At 34.5% G+C, this 24,514-nt stretch overlaps 1 protein-coding gene across 1 annotated transcript in view; it reads right to left on the reverse strand.

The window, feature by feature from the left end:
- Nucleotides 1–24,514, reverse strand: part of LOC110381007 (paired box protein Pax-9) — a 49,636-nt gene that overhangs the window by 19,491 nt on the left and 5,631 nt on the right. The window contains exons 2-3 of the mRNA XM_049849949.2: nucleotides 11,843–11,872; nucleotides 922–1,142 (exon numbers count right to left, since the gene is read on the reverse strand). Coding sequence (XP_049705906.1) covers nucleotides 922–1,142; nucleotides 11,843–11,855 — 234 coding nt within the window. The 5' untranslated portion in view covers nucleotides 11,856–11,872. The remainder of the gene's footprint in view (nucleotides 1–921; nucleotides 1,143–11,842; nucleotides 11,873–24,514) is intronic.

Genomic DNA, 24,514 nt, shown 5'->3' on the forward strand with positions numbered 1-24,514 from the left:
TAGTTTATAATTACTAGTGATTGGTGGCGTGACCCGATCGATTCGCCGGCTATCGATAAAGCCCGACAGTACTGTTGATTTATATTTTTTTCTCTCGATCTTACAACTTTTGCTAAGGTTAAGATATTGATTAAATTCTTTTTTTTTCTGTTTTTTTTTTGTTTCTTTCCTGTGCTTTTTAATTGCTTGTAATGTGCAACGAAAAAGATTTTTCGTTCTTTTCTATAACCTTCGGCAATTTCGTAATTAAAGCAAGTTAATATGAACAAAAGGCAGCTTTCTTGACTGCAAGTTGTTAAAAAGGAAAAATGGCATAAACAAATATGATTGTTTTCTTTATCTTAATTGGTGTCCTCTACCTACAAAATGGTCAGGTATTATTGATTTTGTTTTTGCGTCCAAATATTTGTTAAAGGCACATCAGATTTTTGGAAACGTGCGGGGAATTTTTAGCGAGTTTTACGCTAACTTAGGAAGGAACATTTCTTATTGAATTTCTTCAAAATACCACGACTTAGTACGTATATTTCAGCGAATCTAAAATTAATGATAGTATTCCAAGTATTTTGATGAGAACCTCCAACTTCAAGTCATCTATACTAATATTATAAAGAGGAAAACTTTGTTTGTTTGGTTGTAATGGATAAACTCAAAAACTACTTTACCGATTTTAAATATTCTTTCACCATTAGAAAACTATAATATCTGCGAGTAACGTAGGCTATATTTTATCCCGGTGCGGGCAGTAGCTCCCACGGGACGCGGGTGAAACAGCGGGAAAACGGCTAGTTTTAAATACACAGAATAAAAGAATCTCCTTCCTTTTTGAAGTCGGTACATCATCGTATTGAGATAAATGCCTCCTTTTGAACTTATCACCTACACCTTTAACAAGCTTCCAAAAACAATACAAACACTTACCTTAGTCTTGCTGCCGCCAATAGACCCGGGTCTAATAGACCCCGTCTCGTAGAACCGTGTCAGGATCTTGGAGACGCAGCCATGGGAGACGAGGAGCTGCCTGCTGATGTCACAGGGTCGAACACCCATGATGGCCAGTTCCACAATTCTCTTGCGAACCACATCGGGGAGGGGACGTCCGTTCACGAAGACGCCCCCTAATTGGTTGACGCCGGCTTGACCTGTCGAAGAACTTCTTTTGAATATGCTTGCCTGGTACTTATGTTGTAGTGATTTAAAAAATGGCTTTAAATCATATATTTCGAGTATGTTTAAAATAAATATCTTTTTATAATTTTAAATGCCAATTATTCACAATGTAAAATTGACATTTTATCTGTATTTTCCTAAATCTAAAAATGTTATTTCATTAAAAGGTGACGTAAAGCGATGCTGTTATAAATAGCTTACCTATGTAAAAAAAGACCGAACGTTTATTCAGTAGGTATGTTTGTATGGTGCTGGTTTGAGCTGTTTTTCACCAATAACCGCCAATATTTGAATTCATAGAGAAGATCTAGGTGCTTTTAGTTACCCAGTAAAAAAGGATAATAAAGCTACCTTTCGGAAAATACCTTTCAAACAATTACAATAATATAATAAGCTAAGTATGTACCCGTGTATACCAAAATTTCCACTACAAATAACTGGCTAGCCCACTCACACCATGCGCGTCAGATTCCTATGACGCATCAAAGACATCAAAGGACCACCGCCAGTTAATCGGTGTCCACTTAATTTCAGTAGTTGTTTAAATCTTAACGGTAATAATGAGTCGTGAAGCATTCGTAATTGTTCATCGACTGCCACCACGGGTATGTTACACGCACGACACGCTAATACACGCGACTTGTGAAGTTTTGGTAATTCCCAGAGGCTTCAAAAATGTGCTTAGACTATTTGGAAATCCTTGGAAATCACCAAGATGTAAAAATATAATTAAAAACCGAAAAAAATTAGTCAGGTTGTGAAAATCAAAGACGAGAATTTCTTACCTATTTTACTTAAAAAAAATCGTTATCGTTAAAGTTATTTATGATTTTTATTTTAGTCTACGTTTTTATTTTAGTCTAATATGACCGGGACCACCTATGTAGGTTTATAGGTAAGTAACAGTTTTTTTTTATTTTCTAGTTTTCAGTGCACGTAAGATAAAACCGTTTAACTTAAAAGTTTTTTTACCGATTTTTTATTTTCTAGTTTTTAGTATTTAATGAAAATGCCTACCGAATATTCCTCATTCTATATATGGGTCAGCAGCAGTGAGGGAGTGCCAGACTCTTACTGACTAAAAACCGTTGTGTTTCGTCGTAGGCCTTTTATGTACTAGGACAATCCCGCAGCCCAGGCAAGCCTGGGCCCTGTTGGGCCCCGCTGGGGTTGCTGACAGTATTCTACTTGAGTAGCCCTTTCATTTGATACCCATATTGAGGGGGTTGTGGAAAAAATATGTAATCCGCCATTTTGTACCGGCGGCCATCTTGGATTTATAATGTTATTGATATTAGTATATTGTATTGTCATCGGAATTAAAGGTGTGTACCAAATTTCAGATCAATCTGACAACAGCAAGGTACTTAAATTTGAATTACTAAATTTGACCCAAGAATAAATAATAAAACAAACAGGGTAAGCTAAATAAAACCGTTTAATAATAAAAATCACATCCCACAGACATTCCTAAAATTAAATACAAAGATGATACTATTTGACAGCATATTTTTGCACATCGATCTTTAAAGACGACATAAATAACTTTTCTTCATATTTTATCAGTTCTATCAACACATTAAACTCAAATTACTCAATTATTTCAGCATATAAATTCATATTTACAAACAGCTCAGCCCATCAAAGTTCCCTCGCAGTTAATCAAGATACAACATTTATGCCTCAATTACAAAGGGCACGTACCCTAATTTCGGCACTTCACCTGTCTCAATTCCCTACTAATATTTATTTGATTGCCAAATTCATATCATCGGACCTCGACCAATTATGATCAAGTCAAAAAAGTTTTTTTGTAAAAAAAGTTCTTAGATCTCAAGATATGTCATCGAAATTTATTGCTCAAGTCGTTAATTAGAGAATAATGAGGTTGTTTGTCTATTTTCTATTAATTATAAGTCGTATAAAATGGATTAATAGTAGTTTTGTAATTTGATATTGTTTGTTTTATGAGTTTTCGTTTTGTTTTTGATATTATCGTGGTATCGTGTGTTGTTGTCAAAGGAACCGCATATTCATTTTTATAGTTATGACAAGTAAATGAACTAATAAACTAGGAAATTATTTTAAACGGACCATTTCCGAATTTATATGAATTTCGGTATAAATTTACTACATACGACCATAAAAGGCAAAAGGTTCCACGTTCCATAAATTTGTTACCTAACTAAAGTTATCTAAGTTTTACATATTAATAAATAGATTCGGTTTTAGTTAGTTTTAGTTTTAGAAAATTGATGGATGAAAATAAATCAAAACAAGATGGTGGGACGAAAGACGACGAAAGATATAAATGAGTGTCAGGTATCCGAGAGTGATATCTCAGAAAGAGCGAACTGGAGTAGAAAGCAGACCCCACCACTACGTAGGATACATAGCGGGAAAAAGAGAGAGATTCTGCTGTACCTATAGCTGTGACCTATAGCTATTTAAAAGCAAGGTTTTTCAAATCCGTCCACAGTTTCTAAAGTTCTAGTTCACAGTCTAAAGTTATATAACAATTGCATGATTGTTCAGTCAATGACTAATTAATCAGCCCAATAGCACGACAAGACCAAGGATACATAATTGCTGTACTAAATACTGGTACCATAATAAATTCAAATAAAACAATTTCTCAGTACTTCCATGACATAACCACCGAACGATAACGCAGAGGTGTGTCTCAGCCTTTATGAATAGATGACGTTATACATAATCAATGCGAGTGACATACAGGGCGAGGTTTTATTACATCTTAGACACACTGATTACACAAAATCTCATGCTTTTAAGCTTAAAGGACCACAATATCACACCTTGAAATTCGAACATGGAAAACCTTCTACGCTAAACAGGAAAACATAAATAACAGATGCAGCGAATTTTGCTAATAAATTCACACTTCCTTAAAAGGAATAAGCCGATTATAATAACGAAATCGCAGACTAATTTAGCAATAAACCAACCCATAATGCCCATACTTCGTCAATAAGAAAAATTAATCACATTTAAAATGCTCTCGAAACTCATTCTAGACAACCTGATTTAAATCCTTGCACCTACGTTAACCGCTACTGTAAGCCAGCCCATTATAAAGTAATAAAGCAATCGCTGGCTGCCAAACGGTTTACAGCCTTAATGCTAATAAAATTAGCGTTCTAATTTGTGTGCAGTAATTTGGGTTTATGACGTTCTTCTTTGAAGTGGCCGCTCCCGCCTATACGCCATTTCACGGGTGTTGTCGCGTCTCCTGCTCCGGGGAACGGATGCAAATTACTTCCCTTGCTTTACGATTCCTCTTCCAGACCGCTCGTTGTAATCATTATATAGGTAAGCCTTTTCAAGCTAATTTAGTCTTTAGAGCTAACTATTAAAATTTCATTTAGTTTGACAGGTGTGATAGTGTCCGCTATGTCGATAGGTTCTGCGAAGCGCGGCGAGTGTCATGTACCTACATTGATTGCTTGTGCATGTTTATTGTTGTGCCTGCGTAAATCTATTGGCGCATTTAAGTACCTATTAAGTCTTTTTCCATGCCATGATTGGATGCCTGACTGGATTTAAAATTCTCTATTATTCAACATCTCACTTTGGAAGACCACACTTACAAAAGATTTATCCAGAAAAATCAAAGCTTTCTAACACAGCTAACTTTTCGATCACGTAAAAATTCTTCAAAAAAATCTGCACCAACTTTTCCCTTTACTCGCAACCAGAAAGGGGATCCGAGTCGAAAGTTTTAAAAAAGGGAACGATAAAAAAAGCGGTGAGCTGATAAAATCTCATTTAGTAAAGCGCTCGTAAACGTTAAAGTGAGACTCGCACTGGACGGAATAGCTGCTCGTGTTACTGCGAGACATATAAAAGTGTTTATCGATCTGTGATGAGATTAGAAGGATATGTAATTATGAGTTACCGTGACGTAGGTGAGGATGTTAAATCAAGTGGACCTACCAAGTAGGCTACTGAAGATGAAGATTTAGATAAAGGCTTAGAAACTGATAAATATGTGGAAAGGACTCTATCGATATGATATACTTGCAGTATTTGGTTTCATTACAAGTAGTGTGAAGAGTGTTTAGCAGTGTGAAGGACTCAAAAAAGGAACAATTGCCAATTTGGTACCATCACATTTATTTTATATTATCATTTGGACCATCATCAAATCCCGTGACTTTAAGAAACATCTTTGTTTAAATCAAGACTGAAATCCACATGCTCAAAACCCTATAACCTCAAGACCTTACAACTACATACATAAATACAGACAATAGCAAAACTCTGCCACCCCGACAGTAGATAGCCCTGTTGGCACGCATGTTTTATTGCCAACAAGCGGTTCCCCGTCACCGTGCGCTTACGCATTCAATCTTACAATACCGGTAGCTTTAATTTCGCGCCAATCCCGACCATGATATTAGCCCAGCAATGGCGGCTGGCGTTAGCATCTTTGCAGCTCGTAAAAGCCTTGTAAGAGCGTTATTAGTGTTTTAGATTTGGTCGTAACTCCAAAATTGTACTTTATTTTCTTTTATAGAAATAAGTTTTGCCTTATTATTTTTTATAAGAAAGTAAGCCGAGGTTTAATTCGAAAGACCTCGGCTTCAGAAGGTTTCAGTTAGTAAAAGTGTAATACTTAATTCCGCTGTTATGTAGTCAAAGAAGCATGACATCTCCTTTGAGCTACCAAAAATTCTGCCTACCAACAACAATAAACCTACACATTTTTAGATGTTAGACACTAGATAACAAGAGTAACACTATTTCCACCTCCAATATCGAAGACAATACCACTTCAGCATTCATAGATATAAACATTCCTGTTAACAGCACATCTCTCTTGAAAACAAAACCAAACATATTGGGAAAATAAACGCCAGGGACAACAAAAGGCGTCAGACAGAATCGCAACAAACCTAGCGTAATGTAAATTCGTGGAACACATTTAAAGTTACGAATTGCACGCATCTCGATAGCTATAACGTTAATATGCTTCCAGTTTTACAATCGGTCGGTTGTTAAACTCTTCGTGTTTTTTTCTTCGTTCGCGTCTCGAAGGAATATCGACAGTATATCGTGCAGATTATTGCCAGTTTTACAACTTGTGACTGATTTTACAACACCGCCGATGGCTCGCTGTTAGGGATACAGGAGCAACGATTTTTCGTCCCATACTTTACACCTTGATGGGTATTTAGATGTCAGGGGGGCTTAAATAAGCGTTTACTACTATTACTTTGTAAAAGGATTCGTGGATGAAGTACTTTCTTCGTAATAGGTATTATAATCTATGGATAATTCATAATATTTTGTGTTAAATTATGTCAGAAAAATGGAACACCTCAGCAGGCACCAGTGAAAAAGTGTGTAATTTTATATCACAATTTATATTTTTGCTAGATATATCAGAGCTTACCTCTTCTATGGATTTCCGAACCTTAAATAGGAAACCACTCCATTTAATATTATATCTGGTAGTAGCTTCTTATAGCCACAATTTCATAACCAGATATATCCATTATTTTCTTACCACCTACAAAACAAACCCAAAATCACTAATTGAAACTCCTTTAATAACGAGGAATAAAGACTAACGAACAAAACGCCTGTCAAAATGACAGTTGTAAAGCAAAATTATTTGTCAATTTATTTTGGTGAAGTGGTGTTTAGTTGGCGATTACTTCCTCATGGACCGGTGTCGCTGTGCCGATTACAAGGCAGCTGTGAAGAACCTCAAGTTCTTTACCGTCGGCACCCACAGGCCTGACATTATTGAAAATTATGATAGTAAGTATTGAGTGTGGTGACAGATGAGTGGCGTGCACTTGGAGAGGCCTCCGTCCAGCAGTGGACTGCAATAGGCTGATGATGATGATGATGATGATGATGTGGTGGCAGATGGTTTACGCCCAGACTCGACCAAAGTGAAGCTTACCCAGTGTCCGTTTTTTATTTCTCAGTCTGGATTTCATACATCGCACAAATGTTGATCCTACTAATGGCCAGTTTCTTCATCAAAAGTTAAAGTTAATGTCTAAAGTTAAAGTAACGGTCAAATTCGTTTTTTCAAGGCTAAAGTGATAGCAAAATTCATAGAAAAATTGAATTTAACCGTTACTTTAGACATTACTTTGACTTTTACTTTGGCTTTAACTTTGATGAAGAAACTGGCTGTTAGTATTTTGAACTAGAAAGTTCGTGAATTGTAGTGAACGGAGTGAAACCGTGGACGGAAACTAGTATTTTTTTTTAAGATATCTTTTCTTAATGTAATGGACTCAATTCCCAACAAATTATTTACAGGAGGTGAATACGGCGTAAAGTGGATGCGTCACCCCTCCGATTATGATGACCTGAACTTCGAAATACCGAGAGCATATAAACGGGTCAGGCCTGAGGACTTGCCAGAAGCTAAGATACCAAAACGTTGCCTACAAATAGAGAAGATGTGGTGTCCCTTCTTAGTAACACCCAAGACTAAGAAATAAATAGATAGAATATAGAATAGTTATCCAAGCGGTGAACAATTGTTATTTATATAGTTCTACATAATTCTGTTTTAATAATATTCCAATTTCATAATGTATTCTTTTGCTAAGTACTTTGGAATTAAGAGTTAACTTTGCTATAGATAAATCTACAAGTTTTTAATTTGAATATAATTTTATCTCACTAAATAAACCTGTGTTTCTTTACACTAATTTTATTGGGGCATGATTGGGGCAAAGGTTTGTGATTGTGAGTGTCTGCATTTTACTTCTCACGCGCAAACGGCTAGAGCGATTATAGTAGTCGGCGACGATACAGTATGCGGTAAGCTGACATTTTGGAGTAACATAGAGGCTAGTTTTATCACACTGAAACTGAAACAGCCAATTAATCATAAAGAGAGCCCCTGTGGAGTGAATTAAAATCGCGACTCACTTCCTGGGTTTGGAAACTTGATGCCAGAGATCTCTGCTCCTAACTTACTTTTTTTCTAACACAAACCTGAAGTTATCACAATGTTAAATCACAAAATATATTACTAGTAAATAGAAAAAAATAAAATTTCAGAACTTGATTCCTTTCCAATTGCCGAATCTTTGATATTTAAGCTCATATAGACGTGGGCACCGTTAATATATCGATAAATATCTTTATGAGCAGCCAATACAAGTTTTTTCAATAATTAATGAACAATAATAAAAGGAAATAAAGTTTATGATGTAAAATTGTAACATAGTTGTAAACATCCAAGTAGAAAATCGAATCTGATGTTTAGATTCATTTGATATGGACCGGAGTTATTATACAAATTGTAGCTGATCTTAATATGGATGTTACTTTCAAATTGAAACTTATCTTTTTGAGAAGTCGGTTAACACAATTTTTTTAAATATTAATTGGGTATTCTTTTCGGAAAGAAGTATTGGTCTTATCAAGCAACATAAATAATGGAGAACATCCTTTAGAAGTTCGTACTTTCTCCATTATCTTGTTAGAGAAGTGGCCAAATAATAAATGCATCGCGAGTCATCATCTGCCTTGCCTTTTCCCAACTACGTTGGGGTCGGGTTCCATTCTAACCGAATGCAGCAGAGTGTCATTTTTACATAGAGTGATTGCCTATATGTTCTTTAGCTCCAGTTTTCCGGGCAACCCGATACCCTTTACTAACACTGATTGTTTGACTTTTGGAAAATAAATTCTTAGCTAGTTCTATGGCTGTATTCACGGGCAACGGTGCAGTCAAAAACCTAGTCTATGTATCATAAAATTTAAATTAATTTTGTCTTCATTAGAAGTTGTTACAGTCTTTAAATCACAGGAAATTCATTCATCTCAATTTAGGTTTTGATTTGATCGAACTAGACGAAATAATATAATTTAAATGTAAATATCTCTCAATAGCAGCATTTTAATGGCGTTTGTTTTTAATTTTATTTTGCAAACATATTCTTGGGTGGTATCTAAAGTTAGTAAAGTTTCTTGTTCACACGTATTTAAGTTCTGTGGGGATGCTGATAATCTTTATAGCCTAGGAATCATTATTAGTTTGGTTTTACATTTATTAGTCTATGCTTTAATGACAATTTTGCGACGTGATTGCAATCTTAACGCCTGGGCCATTAAAATGTCGCGAAACGTTTTCTTTCAGATAATATCATGGCGTGGCATGGTTATTTTGACTTTGTGAAGTGGTTGTTTACTGGTTTTATGTCCTGTTACTCTGTTTTAATTGATAGTTAAAATAGTACTTACCTCCCCAATCTAATCTTGAACGATTATTATGTATTGGATGATATTAAGATATTTTTCAGAGAATTCGGAAAACAGCAGAAATCAGTTAACAGCTTTTACAAAATACTGCAGTTGCTGAACTCAAGTTCCCCAAGGAAAACCAAAGATATCCAAAGCTTCTAGATCGGCACATATTTAAATTTAGAACTCACACTTCCATATTTAAAATTAACGACCAATCAACGTATAATTTAAAGGTGTGTCCACATTAGCACGACGCATGATCGGCCGTCACCGTCCATCGGTCAGAGCTGCTCAATAAGTTAATTTGGCGTCAAACCGACGCTTGAGTTGTCGCGTTTAAACGCTTTTACAAAGCCTCTCGACAGATTGTCCGTCCGATAGTGTAGGTGTTGCCTAATGTTCGATTTAGAAATTATAATCTGTTTTTTTTTTATTAGTGTTAATATGATGTGTGAGCCGGTAGCTTATTGTGTGGCGTTTTGGGTTGGCCAGCGAATGAATTATATTGGTTTCTTTCTAAAAATGGCGGTTTTTTTTAGATTAAAGCACGAAATGTGAAAATGCTGCTATCACTGCAAAACTAAAAACTGAAGTCTTTTATTATTAATAGAATAACAATAGATGTATTTCAACGGATGCATGTCGGGCATAATTTCAAAGTGACTTTTGTAATTAAGAATATCTCGAGCACATGTAAATGAACCTATTAAAACCGTTACAATTTCAAAACTGATTTCCGTCAAACGTCCATGTTTTCGACACAGCTTCAATAACTTTCCAACAATATAAAGAACGGCTTTTAATTAGGCGTCTACCAATTTATTCTTCACCAAAATTTACTAAACAGTTTATATTCAAATTTAAAAAAATAGAACCCGGAAACTTCGTGTGTGATCTCGAAAAACGTACGAAATCATTCAAAAATGTCTCTGTGCTCTGATATCATCACGTTTACCGAAAGTTATTACTCTACAACAGATATGTATCATGAAAATGATATTTTATTGCTAATAATCAACTCTCACATATTTGTGACACTTATTTCGTAGGTGTTAAAGTTCAAAATGTGAAAGAAAGTTGCGTGTGACATTGTGAGCGGTCAATTCAGTGTGAGCAGATGTTAATAAGAAACTAATGTGGCCGGAGCATGTATAATGTATTAGAATCGAGTGAGTGTTGATGCGGGTGGGCCGACTCGATACGGATCCGATTTTATCTCGATACGAGATTTGGACTCGATTGCCTTAATTACTGTTAATGGTTGTGGACGGTAGTAAGGTACCAGGGTCCATATGTTTTGTGTTTAAAGTAAGACTATCTGGATAATGAAGTGTAAAGTAGGTAGTGGAGTGTGTGCGTGCCCTTAATTACAAAACAAAATAGAATGTTCTTGTAAAGAACGACAAGATTTTTAGATTAGATTAAACCTAATAAAATATATATGTAGAGTTAATCAATTGGACAGCACTTCAAAATCAGTTTGGAAGTCACAAAATAGGGTTATCATAAGCTTAATAACTAGCAAAAATATTACGAAAATAGGGGGCTAAGTATATGAAACTATTAACAACAGTCCTGAAACTTGAACACATCATCTATTGACACAACGTTTCCTTGATTTTTATTTTAATATAAAAAAACAGGAATGACTCCAAAACCCAAAATGCATAGCCACAGTACAGCAGGGGTTCTTTGAAACGCTTATGATTTCAATGCGTGAGGTAAATTCCTGTATCAGGCGATAAGACAAGGCTCCTTCGGTTTCTTTAATGTTAAATGCTCAAGTTAATTAAGATCTGAGCATTTGAGCATCTGAGTATCGGAGCCGTCATTAGCTACCAGTTACAAAGACTTGATTTTAAACGTTGATATATTATTTTACTTAGCGGTCAGTATTTAAGCGTATTTTGATAAGAATCGAGATTGTTTTAAGCGAATTCAGTTTTTGCTGCGTGTGAGTTCCCGGTGCTGGTCGTTCCCGTTTTGGATGCAATTTTCGGGAATTTGGTCAGCTTTGGTTGTTGTGTATTGATTGAATATAGGTGGGTACCTATGTGTTTGCGGAATGGAGTAGTAAATAGTATTTTGCGTTGGTCTTAATATGGTGCTTAGAGTGTACCTAAAAAATCTTGTCCTAATGTTTAAAAGTTTACGAATTTACATTGAATTGTTGAGTGGCAAGAATTGGGTTGCGTTGTAATGTTTAATTCCGTATGTTACATATTGCCTAATTTAACGCGGACTGCAAGTGTGTAAAAATTTCTATTAATTTATTTAAAGACTTACAAGCGTATCAACAATGTAAAGGTTTATCTAAAAGAAAAGCATTCACACCTAAAACAGCACCAGAATTGACCTTATTCGATACTTAAAAAAATATCGTGCAACAGACATAGATGCAAAACAATAAATACAATTATTTTACCTGTGTGTGGCATTCCGGCGCGGAAATATTCTGAAAGAAAAACATTAATCGATTAATATATACAAGATATAATTAATTAGGAGTTGGTTGAAAAAATGGCGGTATAGGTATGTGACATCTGTCAGGCCCCACGGGAGTTTAATGTCGCACTCAGGGGGTCGAAACAAGTGTTAAATGTGCCGTTACTCTCTTGTTTTTGAGATTCCATTGTTGGAAATAGTCAATAAGTAGTGTAACAATTTAATGTGTTACTGGGGTATTTAAAAACGTATGTCAATTCAATCGATGAGTATTAAAAAATATAATCCATAATAATTGTATCATGCTTCGTGAAATGGGCTTGCCATTTACACATTTCAAAATTAAAGTGTTACTTTAAATGAACTGTATTGTTCTTGCAGAATTAAATGTCGTAGACTTATAAAACAGAATATATTTCACAAAAACATTTAACCACAGCCTTGTATAAATCAAGGCCTTTAAACCACATTAAAATCCATTAAAAACACCAACTTACAGCTAACACATTTGAAATACAACGTCAAAGTCGTAAAACTGGCCACGAAAATTTAAATTTTACGAAATAAACAAGAAAAAAAGGTTAGAAATTTTTATTGCTTAAAAAAATCTTAAAATATTTCGTAACAAATGCTAGTAATATAAGTTTTGTCCCCTAAACATTGTAATCTAAGTGTTTAATCGCTCGTGAGTCGAAATTATAAGCCTCTGTGACATCTTTATCGGGTCTCTCGCGATAATTGTGCCACGGTAATGACGTGACCATGGCGCGGAGTTAATGTTTTAACTGTTCACTTGGAACTATTTTGCTTTAAGATTTAGTTAGGCGTACAAAATCTGAGTAGGAATTAGAAAATAACTGAAGAAGGTTATACTGTATTATTAAGTAAATACAGTCGTCCACAGGTCGTGAGCAAGCCAAAAATGCAATAAGTTACAGGACTACTGATAGACAAAAAAAACCTAGTTGATTACATTATTGAACTCTGTATCAATTAACGCAATCAAGTTATATAAAAAAATATCTAATAGAAGGAAACAAAAAAAAACAACCGATTTTTAAGAACTCTTTCTTTTAAAGTCGATTATAGTATAATGAAAACATCGAGTCATTGTCACCGTAAACAAAACACTGTAGTTTCCCAACACTATTCGCGGCCGCGCGGCGTGACGTAACGCAACGAACCACGGTTATGATTACAACCGCCCATTCCGTACGATAACACCCTTAAATCATAATTTATTCAAATTAAAAATACTTATCAAAATGTGATGCGGTACTAAATCAAGAATTAAGTGACCGGGTGCGTGTTACGCGAAAAATCGATGCTATCAAAATGGTGGATCAGCGTGAACATTCAAAAAGAATTACTTACAATAAGACGGTGGACGCACGCGAATATCACTTTACAATGTAACTTAAAACTAGAAATGTGTTCCTTGCTTAAGTATTGTTTATTAATTACTCCGTTTATTTCATGCGGAAATATTTCGTGCTCATGTAGGTAAGTAATTGGTCTGGCTCCAACGCCCTTAAAATCGGATGACTTTAATTTCAGATGGGTCCTTTTACAAATGGGACGTAGAAGAGAAGGAGAAGAGAGTATGAAGGAGTATCAGGTTTCCGAGATAGACGTCGAAAATATAGGGCAGTGGAGAATAAAAATCAGGAAAGCTGATCTTACAACCTTATGCAGATATGCATACCAGGTTAGAAAGAGTCGGTCCCTTTAAAATAATTCAAATACATACTAGGTTCTAAGCTACAAATATATTGAGTAGAAAAACTCGAAATCAGCAATAATTCCAGAAAATAATATACCAAAAAAGTTAAAAGGCTATACTTTGTAAACAATCGTGAATATATTCGGTTCAAAGGACCAATGAGTTTGCTACCTTACAATTCCATACTTTCTAAACCACACAACGAAAAGGGTGGCCTATTTATAACCAGAGTCCACTGCATCAATAACTTAGTTATTGATAAACCTTTCCGCTAATTGAGATACAATGTAACGCCATAAAGTCTTTGACTTATCTATATTATTTATGTCCCAGTATTTATTCGACGCTAGGGTTCACGCCAGCCTGTAAGTTCTTAGTGTAGACTTCTTGAATAGCTGCGTCGAAATTAGCTAATTAAACAAGACGTTTATGTTTGAACGTCGATATATTAATGTGCTGTTATTTGACCTGTCATTAACTATTACATCAGTAAATAGTACGTATTATAGGTACTCTAAGGCATGCATCAGTTAGTTTCTAAACCCCGTAAGCTGTGATAGATATGATACCCAGTAGGGATGCTGTAGGGTCGATAAAATGATAACGATAGTCGTGAAGAAAATTGGACGAAACAAACATCGATTGTCAGAACCGCGATTTCCAAAGCTGGCAACTGTACTTCTTGCTATGATTATTTCTACGGAGTGCTTACAATAATTATACAAACAAGATAGAAAATTATACATCAAATCAATTGGTATGACATAAAATTGCATCGAGTTTCAACCTCTTTAGTTCATAATTATTTAGGGGCTAAATAAGTGTGGCTACGCTTAATGCGGTCACCGATCTGATAGTGTCCGCTCTACGTTCTGCTGCTTTGCATAACAGCATTGTTTAGTGATGTGCTTCAGTGTATCGATATCGATAAACTTTTTGAGGCACGATTGGAAAACTTGACGATTTTAGTCAAGATATTGTTGGTCAAAAAATGTACTACGTTAATTTACTTCAACCAAGATTTAATTTTAGTGCATTTGTTGTTGATGAGTTGACAAAGTCTTTTAATTAACTTTATGTTCCACATTAACACATGGTTTTACTAGAAAAATATATAATTTCCATTATATTCGGCCTTTGTACTGAATTTAAAATTTCAGAAGAAAAAATATCGATTTGTAAGTTGTTTTGGACCACATCATTATTTCTGGAGGCGTCACGCCAACCTACGAAAATGCGCGCACACATATCTAGGGCCGGATTGTGAAGTTTTTATTGACTTTAAATTTTAATTTGACTATTTATTACGTTTGATAATATTAAACAAATAAAAGGTTGTAAATATTTAATATATTTATAAGAATAGGATATTCTTTGTTGTATTAGGAGAAAAATTATATGGGACAGTAGTAACAAATACTGAGTATTATTTACTTTCGATGTGATTTTGTTTTGTTAAGAGTATTTTCAAGTCTGGATATTGTGAAATAAATACGTATTATTTTTGGGCATGTATTAAGTAACAGTATATTTATCTATTGCATGATGATGAGCTTAGATTGGAAGATTAAAATTTTAAAGAGCCAAGGCTTGTTTCTTACAATTCTATAGAAGGAGTGTCATAGTGAATGTTTCATAGAAAAACCTTGAAAGCACGTGTTTATATCGCGTAATAAAAACTTATTGCTCACTTTAAAGCTTATTGCAATCGCGAGTTTTTGAGGTTTTTATTTATATGATTAATGTTCTACTAAAATAAATTCTAATTTTGCGCGAACCTATAAGTTTTTAAATGTGCAGGCATTTTTAGAAAATCCATGAATGTAATTATAGAGCGTCTTGTACATTATTTTCAGTGAAATTATTTTTTCATAAGGAAACAACAAAGTTCTTAAATTATGTGAGGACACAAATATAGAAGTTAAGATTATCTTAAATCAATGTGCAATGTGTGCAATCATTGCAAGTTGGCATTAATTTGCAAAATATTTTTTGTCTTTCTCAAAAATACTTAATAAATCTCACTTTCACTATACAGTTTACAACAAAAGAACACAAACAAAACATTAAAATATTAACAAGCACATAAAAATCTAAGTCCGTACCAATCCCCTGCGAAGGGGCGACCGTATCGAAAAATGTTATGGAATTATTAGCATAATGCTATACGACAAAATGGTTAAATTACAAGCCGCTGCTGGTTCAACACGCTCAACCAGGACGTAAGCAGCTATAACTGGGCCGATTTATAGAAAGGACACTTTCATGTGAAGAAGTTAGAAGAATATTATCTAAATTGCCTGATTTTCATAAGAAAGAAGATGTAAAATTAGTTCTAACTTTACTGATAGATATTATGAAACTGAAGAGTTTGTTCTATTGGTTGTATCTCAGGAACTAAATGCATACAATTGAAGCTAATCTTGTCTCGTAGGCGAATAGCCGTTCTGAATAGGGTTCAAGAAGTAAAGTTAAGGGCTTCGAGAACTTAAGATTTAAAGATTATGACCTGGTAGAATTAAAATATTATATTCCAAGCCGAAATAAGTGCGAGTAACCATCTCATAAGCTACCTTATACAAAGTTAAGTTGGTACAGTCATAGGCAAAAGTGTTCACCACCAACAGTATACATATGTATGTACTCTACTTACCTCCAACAGGAAGTAAGCGAACAAAGTAAAAGTAATTTTCATAATCTACGCCACAAAATCGGTTTTAGACACCGTAAAATTATTATTCAACAGCAAACAAAATAAAAATAAAATATTATTGTATTTCTTTAACGGCCAAAACACACGACCATGAGCTTTTCTAAATAACCACTTCATTTTCCACGACTAAGACACTATAACCCTAAAAACGCGTGACCACAGATTATATAAAGTATCCATATCAACAAAAGTTTTGCGTGAAACCGCTGCCGCGTGCGTGTTATTCATAATTTGTGCATATTTTACACACAAATATTTTTTATCGCGACTGTACCTAAATGGGGTACGTTTTGCCCATAGTATTTTACGATTATTATTGTTTAAAGTCAGTCAAGGTTTCGTTTCAGGGTTAATTGTGAAATTCTATGGGATGATCTAGTGATATGAATCGGGTGATTACTTTTTATGTTTTCTTGAAGATGGTCTATTAATCTAATTTAATGTGTTGTACTAACCTTTTTGATGTACCTACTATTGAATAATTAACCATTATGAAGTGTTAAAAATACCATAACTTTTTGATATCTTACTATATTTGGACCGAATACCTGGTTTACCTAACATCCACAAAAACATCATATGTAGATAGATTCCTTTATTTATATTAGGCACAAATCTAGAACCATCACATCGCCAAAACAAAACGACTGCAAAAATACATCGAAACGTTATATTTCCGCTGAACAAAAGAAAACTAAAGTCCGCCATTATGATAGCCATCTTGAAAAAAAGGTGACATAATTAACCGCAAAATATACACGTAAAGGATACTCCATTGCTTATCTGTTCCGAGAAAGATATATAGCGTTCTAGTGGGAATGGGGGAATATAGAAACTGTGGACATGACTTTTATTAGAAATACTGAAAAGGAGTTGCGTAACATGGACAGTAGGAAAGTTGGTTTTACACTTTTCATTCTTTGCAATGAAAGTCAAGATAATAGAAAAGTGATAGTCCCTACAGCTTTATTAGTTTCTTTTTTTAACCTTTTTCTGACTAAGGATAAACCAGCTTGACAATGAGGTGAAGGTGCATATCTTCAAACGCAAAACAAAATATAGCACAACTCCAAAGTATAATTAGCAATGCATTCTTAAACTATTAACTATATCATTTCAATTAAAAAAAAAGTAACTTATTTTCAAAAAATTACAATAATAACTGTTAATATAATATGTGTAATATGTCTATACATATATTTTCTTCCATATAAAAAAGCACATTTATGACATAACTTCTGAATAATTAAAAGCCGTATCCTCAATTTCCAGGATCCGCGTGGCCGTCAGCGCCTAAAGACCACACTGCGATATCTTCACCGTCCACGAGACGGTAAATTATACGCTCCGACACAACATTGTGCGTCCGTTCCTGGGTTCCCGATACAGACCTAAGCTTTTAAACGAAGGAAAATGATTGTTTGTTTTAAAACAATGATTATGGAACTCTTAATTCATATTTCGTTTTGGTCTTGGTACAGAAAAGGCACAAGAAAAAAGATTTGAAGAAAAGAGTTGAGTTGAGTTCTCGCTGCACCCATTGATGATTTCCCATCTTCGGAAAAAAGGTTCTAGAAGTGAATTTTGAGAACCCCTAATTCCTTTTAACCAAGATATTACCCAGATAGGTATTGTATGTAGGTAATACCAGCTGATGATAATTCTACCAGTCTAAGGTTTATCCATTTATGCAAAGTATCCTGCAAAAAAAAACTGCAAACGCTACTCCTTAAAAACCTCTAAATCAATCACCACCACAAAAGTCAAACAAAATTAATAATGTAGCCAGCAAAAGGGTTAAAACACCTACCGGTAAGTTTAAAAAACAAACTGGTGAATTGATTAGCATAACCCGACGCCTTCAGACCCCCCACGGGTCAGCTCTCAATTAAGCCACTTGTCTTTAGTCGCACCGTGTGCCAACAGCCTTATCGCGATCGTGTGGACTGACTTTATTTTATGCTGAATTTTATACTAGACGCCTCGGGGTTGCGCCTTTTTACCCGCTTTGCTTTTGTTTTTACTAATGGCTTGCGTTTTGAGAATCATCTGTTTTGTTCAGATCCTTCTTTTAGGGATATAGTTAGGCTACGGTTTCTTGGGTAGTCGAGTAATTAACTGACTTCCAAAAACGGAGGAGGTTTTCATTTTGTCTGTATTGTTTTTGATAATAGACACATTTGATACGCAAAATTAGTATGACGACTTTGAAAGACATATTAGCTGATAAATGAAGGGAATTGATTTTCGATATATTGACAGATTGGATGTATTATGGCTCTGTGTCTAAATAAGTAACATCCAGTAGCTTTTGACCTTTTAGTAAACTTTATAATTAGCAGGTCAAACGGATCATCAATATCTAAATCGACAACTAGTTTATACTCAATTGGTATGTGCATTCTAAATATTCTGTGACATGCATCTACTACTAAGAATCCAAAAGACTCAGTAGGTACTTAATTTATATAATTTTAGCTTAAAACATTAAAAACAAAGAAACTGATATACATATAGACAATATTAGTTTCTGCCTAATTCTTGGATATTTCTGACCGCAAAAAAGTGGCGACACACAACAACCAATATGTGGCCAAAAGCAGCAGAAATGACAAACATTTGACAAAGCCAGCTTTCTGGGAACAAATGAAATACCGCTACCGGAATTCCTAAGTTACAACTGTTTGTTAAAGGATCTTATACACTTGGTTTAAATGACCGAATTGTTGGATTTTATTAAAGAAAATTCAACTGCATTCAGCGATAGATTTACGAATCTTCGCAAGAGTCCTCTAACAGAATTTTATTTAAGTTTTCTATAATTTTCATACCAATAAATTGTTATTCTGTGCAGCAGTATGTATGTCATGACGTATTAAATATTCTTTCATTCAAATACTTTTTAATAAAGAGATGAAGCAGCATGTAGTTTTAAAGTTATTTAGAATTGACTGGGCGTCTCTTTATTGTTGCGTATTAAATTTTCAACCAGCCAATCTGAAGAAATATGATGTGTTTCTCCTACAGTCTTCTATAGATAATTATCCAATTTTAATGAGAAAAGTCTTTTAGAACCAACACCCGAACTTAGGCTTAATACAAAAACGATTCCTTTGCGATACCGAACAAATGAATTTACGAAAAACCTGATTGTGAATCGAGATCCGTTCGGTTTGCACGAAAACTCTTTTTAATTGTGGGTTGGTTCGCCTCTATAATTTATGGAAACTCCCACATCTACAGCCATATTTGACGGTAAGACTTCTTGTTTGTTTTCTTTTGATAGCTCCGCCTTTAATTAGGCTTATTTCTGTTATCATGTTTATCAATAAAGGAGTTAAATTGGTATGTTAGACAATTTCATTTCTGTTTTCTCCAATTAATGGTGTGAATGATTGTCAAACGTAGTCCTAGTTTTGAATAGATTCAAAACAATTTTTTTTTTAAGATTTGATCACTTATCAGAGGCGAGTTTCGTTTTATTTTTATGATTAATTTGTTAATGAACAGTAAATAGCCGACGACGCTATAATTTTATTTCGACCGCGTATTTGCTCCCCACTCCCCACCACAGCTACAAACACAAAAAAAAAACCGTAAACACTTCAACCGATTAAAACCGCGAGCTACCATACAAAATACCATAAAAACACCCAGCAAAAATAACCACCATAATTTTATCATCCACTCGTTTAGACATTTTTCATCATTAACTTTTTGTTAGCAAAACTAGCTTAATGAAACATGTGCTAATAGCCTTGTGCAGAGTTTAGCCAAGATCATTTACCAGTAACTGTTGAATATATCTTCATTACTGGCACCAGTCGGCTAGGACTCGGCCTACTGTTACACCGAAGCGGAATGTAAGGGACATTCTTGAGACCTGTAGTTTGTGTATGAGACTGTGACATTTTAATGTAGTTTTGCTCCTTTTTGAATTTCTTACATTATTTTGTAAACCAATGATTGTACTTACATATTTTTTTGAATTTACATAAATATAAGGACTTTTGTATTTTATTGCAGTTTCCAAAAAATGTCTATGCTTTTGGTCTATGATCCCTTTCTATTCACCAAGTAATCGAAGCCAATTGTACAAAATGCACATTGCATCCCACATTCGGTGTTCGGTTCGGTGTGACACGAACCGTGGCTATACTGACAAAGATAAAGATAGCGCGACAGCACCGCCGCACTCGCATTTGCATATATATACCACACAGCGAGACCACCCCTTAACTTAGCTATCGGACAATTTTCACCTCTTATAGCACTTAGCTTGCTTAAGCTGCGGATAGTTTTTACGCTACTGAGAGTTTTTTTTTCGTTTGTGGTGAAACGGTGATTAGTTCTGAGCTATTTTAGCTGTAGTTTTTTTCAGTTTTTCACCAAGTTTTCCTTCTTCATGTTATGTTTAGGAACCTTAAGTCCTTTTTTAGATCGGTCTAGAAAGGTGATGAAATAAATACTTTCGGTATGTATACTTTTATTCGTATGTAATTAGTTCTTTCTTTAGAAAAACCATGAGTGATTTTAGGAACTGTAGTCTTTGATTAAAAAAGTGGAAATTCCGTGAATAATTACACGGTATTACGATTATTCAAAGTAAGTATTAACACATGCAATGTCGACGCGTAGTCGGGGACGCAATGGAAGCTTTTGCGACGGACGAGCGAATTTGATCAAGCGACGCGAGGGCGTTTGTGTGAAAGCAAACATTTTGGTTGTTTGATACAAATGTTAGTTTATAGTCTGCACTTACAATAATTGAGTTTTCTAACATGAAATTATATCTCCTCATGTAAGAGATAAAAATTAATTTATGACCATGTGTGCGTTAGAGCAGAATATACAATAATATAAGTGCATAGGTGAAATATGTTTTTTAAATAAGCTGTTATTTTAATGTCATGTCCTTGTTATATCCTTCTAAACAGTTTGACGTCACAACTTTAATATAAACATAACGTCATATATAACATGTGTCACGCTAAACACGACAAAGAAAAATTTTAGCAACAAATTTTATCAGAGCGTCCATAAAACCCGAAGTTCTAATTAAGCGACTAACAGTACCTTTGAAAAAAGCCTCTCATTATTTAGTTTGACATAAGGAAAACTGTGGAAAATTTGCATTTTCGTGCAGCATGAAACAGGCTTGATACGGGTACGAAGGTTTAAAACACTAAAATTTTTTAATGAATTCGCACTAGGATTTACATGCTCAAGCTTAAGTATCGCGCTCCAATTTTATAATTAATACAGTACTGGCGATGGAAAAAGTGCCCGATTTCTGTTTTAGTTAGTGCGACTAGTGTTTTGTTTTTGGTGGCTTTGTGTTAGCTTTTATGACGTTCGTTTAGCGTTGTGATGTTATCTGTACACTGCAAGTGGGCTTTTAATTTGCTAAATGTGTCAGTGTCACTCATATTTCCGAAAAGGCTGAGTTTTCATTGCTTTGGCTGGTGTTATAATTTTTGTGTCAAAGTCTTATAAGAATTTTCTTTTGGCACTATTAAACCACCATTATTATTTACCTAAATTATACTATTAATAATTCTGATTTGAGTTCTGTTTATTTGAACGCGTCTCGTGGGAACTACTTTGCGTAGTCGGATAAAATGTAGCCTTTGGCACGCCTGGATGAATGGGCTATCTAACACTGAAATATTTTTTTTAAACCAGTTATTCCTGAGATAGAGCGTTAAAGCAAACAAATACACCAATACACAATATAGACACACATATTAATTTTCAATACCATCTTCCATCCATCCATCTTCTTCATTGTACCAAAAGACCAGAATTTTGAGCCATTTGTTGCTTCGTTCATCAGTGTCGCCCTACGGCGGTTATCATTACCTTCCAATTATTTAAACAAGGGAATTACCAACAATTCTGATTGCCCAGTAGCTACTCCAACTCATTACGGTCTGAGCTTGTTTTCAATGAGCATTCAATCAGAACTTTGCTTACCTTGGAAGAATTTGTAGTTGTTTTGATGTATGTAATTGAATAGGGTAGCAATACGTTGCTTAGGTATGCACGAAAATGAGTGGGATGGAATATTTAAATGTGATTGACACCTATATCTATATAATGAAGCTGAGGAATTTGTTAATTTTTCCGGTTGGGGAAAAATTCTACTCAACAAATTCTACTTTGTTTTTTTTACAGCGTTAGATAGCCTATTTAGCCTATTTATAGAGGAAGGCTATAGGCTACTTTTTGAACGAGTGCGTGAAATAGTTTGCACGGTAAGCATAAATAGCTGGGGGTTGAGGACATTTTGTTATAGGAACTTGATGTGCTAAATAAATTTTATAAAGCTGAAGTAAATTAACCAATGGCTATTAAAAATGCAAATACATACAATATAATATGTTACATTTGATTGGAACCAACAGTCTTGCAAGGTATTGATGCGCATAGTTCGAAGGTTCCCATACTTTTGACCATTTAGCCAATGCGTGAGGTCATGCCCTCATTTTTTTATTATTTTTCAATCTTAGTCTACGCAAATTAAACCAATTAAATTGCAGAAGATCACTGATTGTAATTTGAGTATTCTTATGAAACAGAAGCTCGTTATTAGAATTGCGTAATTTGGTGAACAGAACTGTTTCTCATAGAATCAATTTGAGTATTTTTACCAATTAGATGAGCAAGAGTATTTGTATGAATTAATTCGTTTACTGTAATTAAAATACCACCCAAGTTTACTGTTAGTTTCTTAGTTAAAATGCATAGATTGTAAAATTATGTATTACCATTATATACCAGGGATTTTGTTATTATACCTCGGCGTTTTGAAGCCACTATTAGTGAACTGAAACTAAACTGAATTACTCCTGACAACACAACAACACTGAAAACAGGACTTTTTCTTGCATTATCTGGATTGCTTCGATAAACGTTTATCTTCAGCAGGCACTGTTCAAGCGTATATAAACGTCACATTGAAAATCTAACACCCAATCTCTCCTCACAATAAAAAAAAAAAAAAACAAAAGAAAAGCAAAATGACAGCCACAACTCAATTCTAATAACACAACAATTATCCCCCAAATACAATCACGCACATAAGTCTGAAAGAATATATTAATTAATTTAATGAGCGTGTGTGAACAATCACTTTGAACATACCGGGAGCAACAATTGATCCTTTAGCCTGCGCGCACACTGAAGACTAAACAGTCGGCCCGTTGGTTAGGATTTTTTTTCTTAGAAAATCGTGAATTTAATCAAAGTTTTTAGTCAATCTGATACCAAACAAATACCTGATCGTTGTTACGTTTGTACTTCCATTCGTCTTCATACTGATTTATAAGTCCAAATCAACTATCGGCCGACTTAAAGTTTATAGTGTGCGCTCTCTTATAATGAGTGTGCAATTTTATATGGCTCTTAAGCCTTTTTGGAAACAATGCGATCGAATGCCGCTCATTGGTCAATAATGATTGCTTTGACGGCTGTGTCGTATCTGTAATTGATACTGAGTAAACTAATTGGATTGTTGCGTATTTTGGGTAGAATTATTTGTAATTTGTAATTGTACGTGTTTTCTTTGATGTTAGTCGGGTTTGTTATAGGTACTGTTGAGTGTTTGGTTATTATAAGACCTGAGTACTGGGAATCCTGCTTTCAATTAGAACGAGAATAGGGTATTTTGGTAACTTACAAATAATAAGTAAATCTGACGTTATGATACTTTTGCCAATTGGACCTTTTTTTTAGTAACTAAAAATGTTATGACAAAATGCAAACAAGAAATACCCTAGTACCTAAAATAACTTTGAAATATTAAGCTTGTTGTTTTTTATTTAAGTACTTTGAAAGTTTCAAATGGTAGGGTAGTAGGTAATATTATTACAAACAAAGTGAGTAACCAATTAAACACGCACTTCTAACACATTACACGTTTTTGCCTATAAATCAGCGTTAACCTGTGTATGCTGTTATTAATTAAATCAACCCCTAGTCACGGCTCTCTCCACCCCATCGCATCAAGTGTTATGTTGTAATCAAATATTGTACTTTTTGTGTAACAGTTTTGAATTAAATTGATAAAAAAAAAACACTTTTTCTATGGCTTTTATATTGTCCCACAGACACGATTTTTAATTAGCTTTCATCTTAATTAAAAATTGTATTATGAAACGTAAATAACAAATATATAAATGACAATCATTGATCGACAGAAGAGAAATGAGGGA

Source organism: Helicoverpa armigera, chromosome 24, assembly GCF_030705265.1.
Source record: "Helicoverpa armigera isolate CAAS_96S chromosome 24, ASM3070526v1, whole genome shotgun sequence".
Taxonomy (NCBI): domain Eukaryota; kingdom Metazoa; phylum Arthropoda; class Insecta; order Lepidoptera; family Noctuidae; genus Helicoverpa; species Helicoverpa armigera.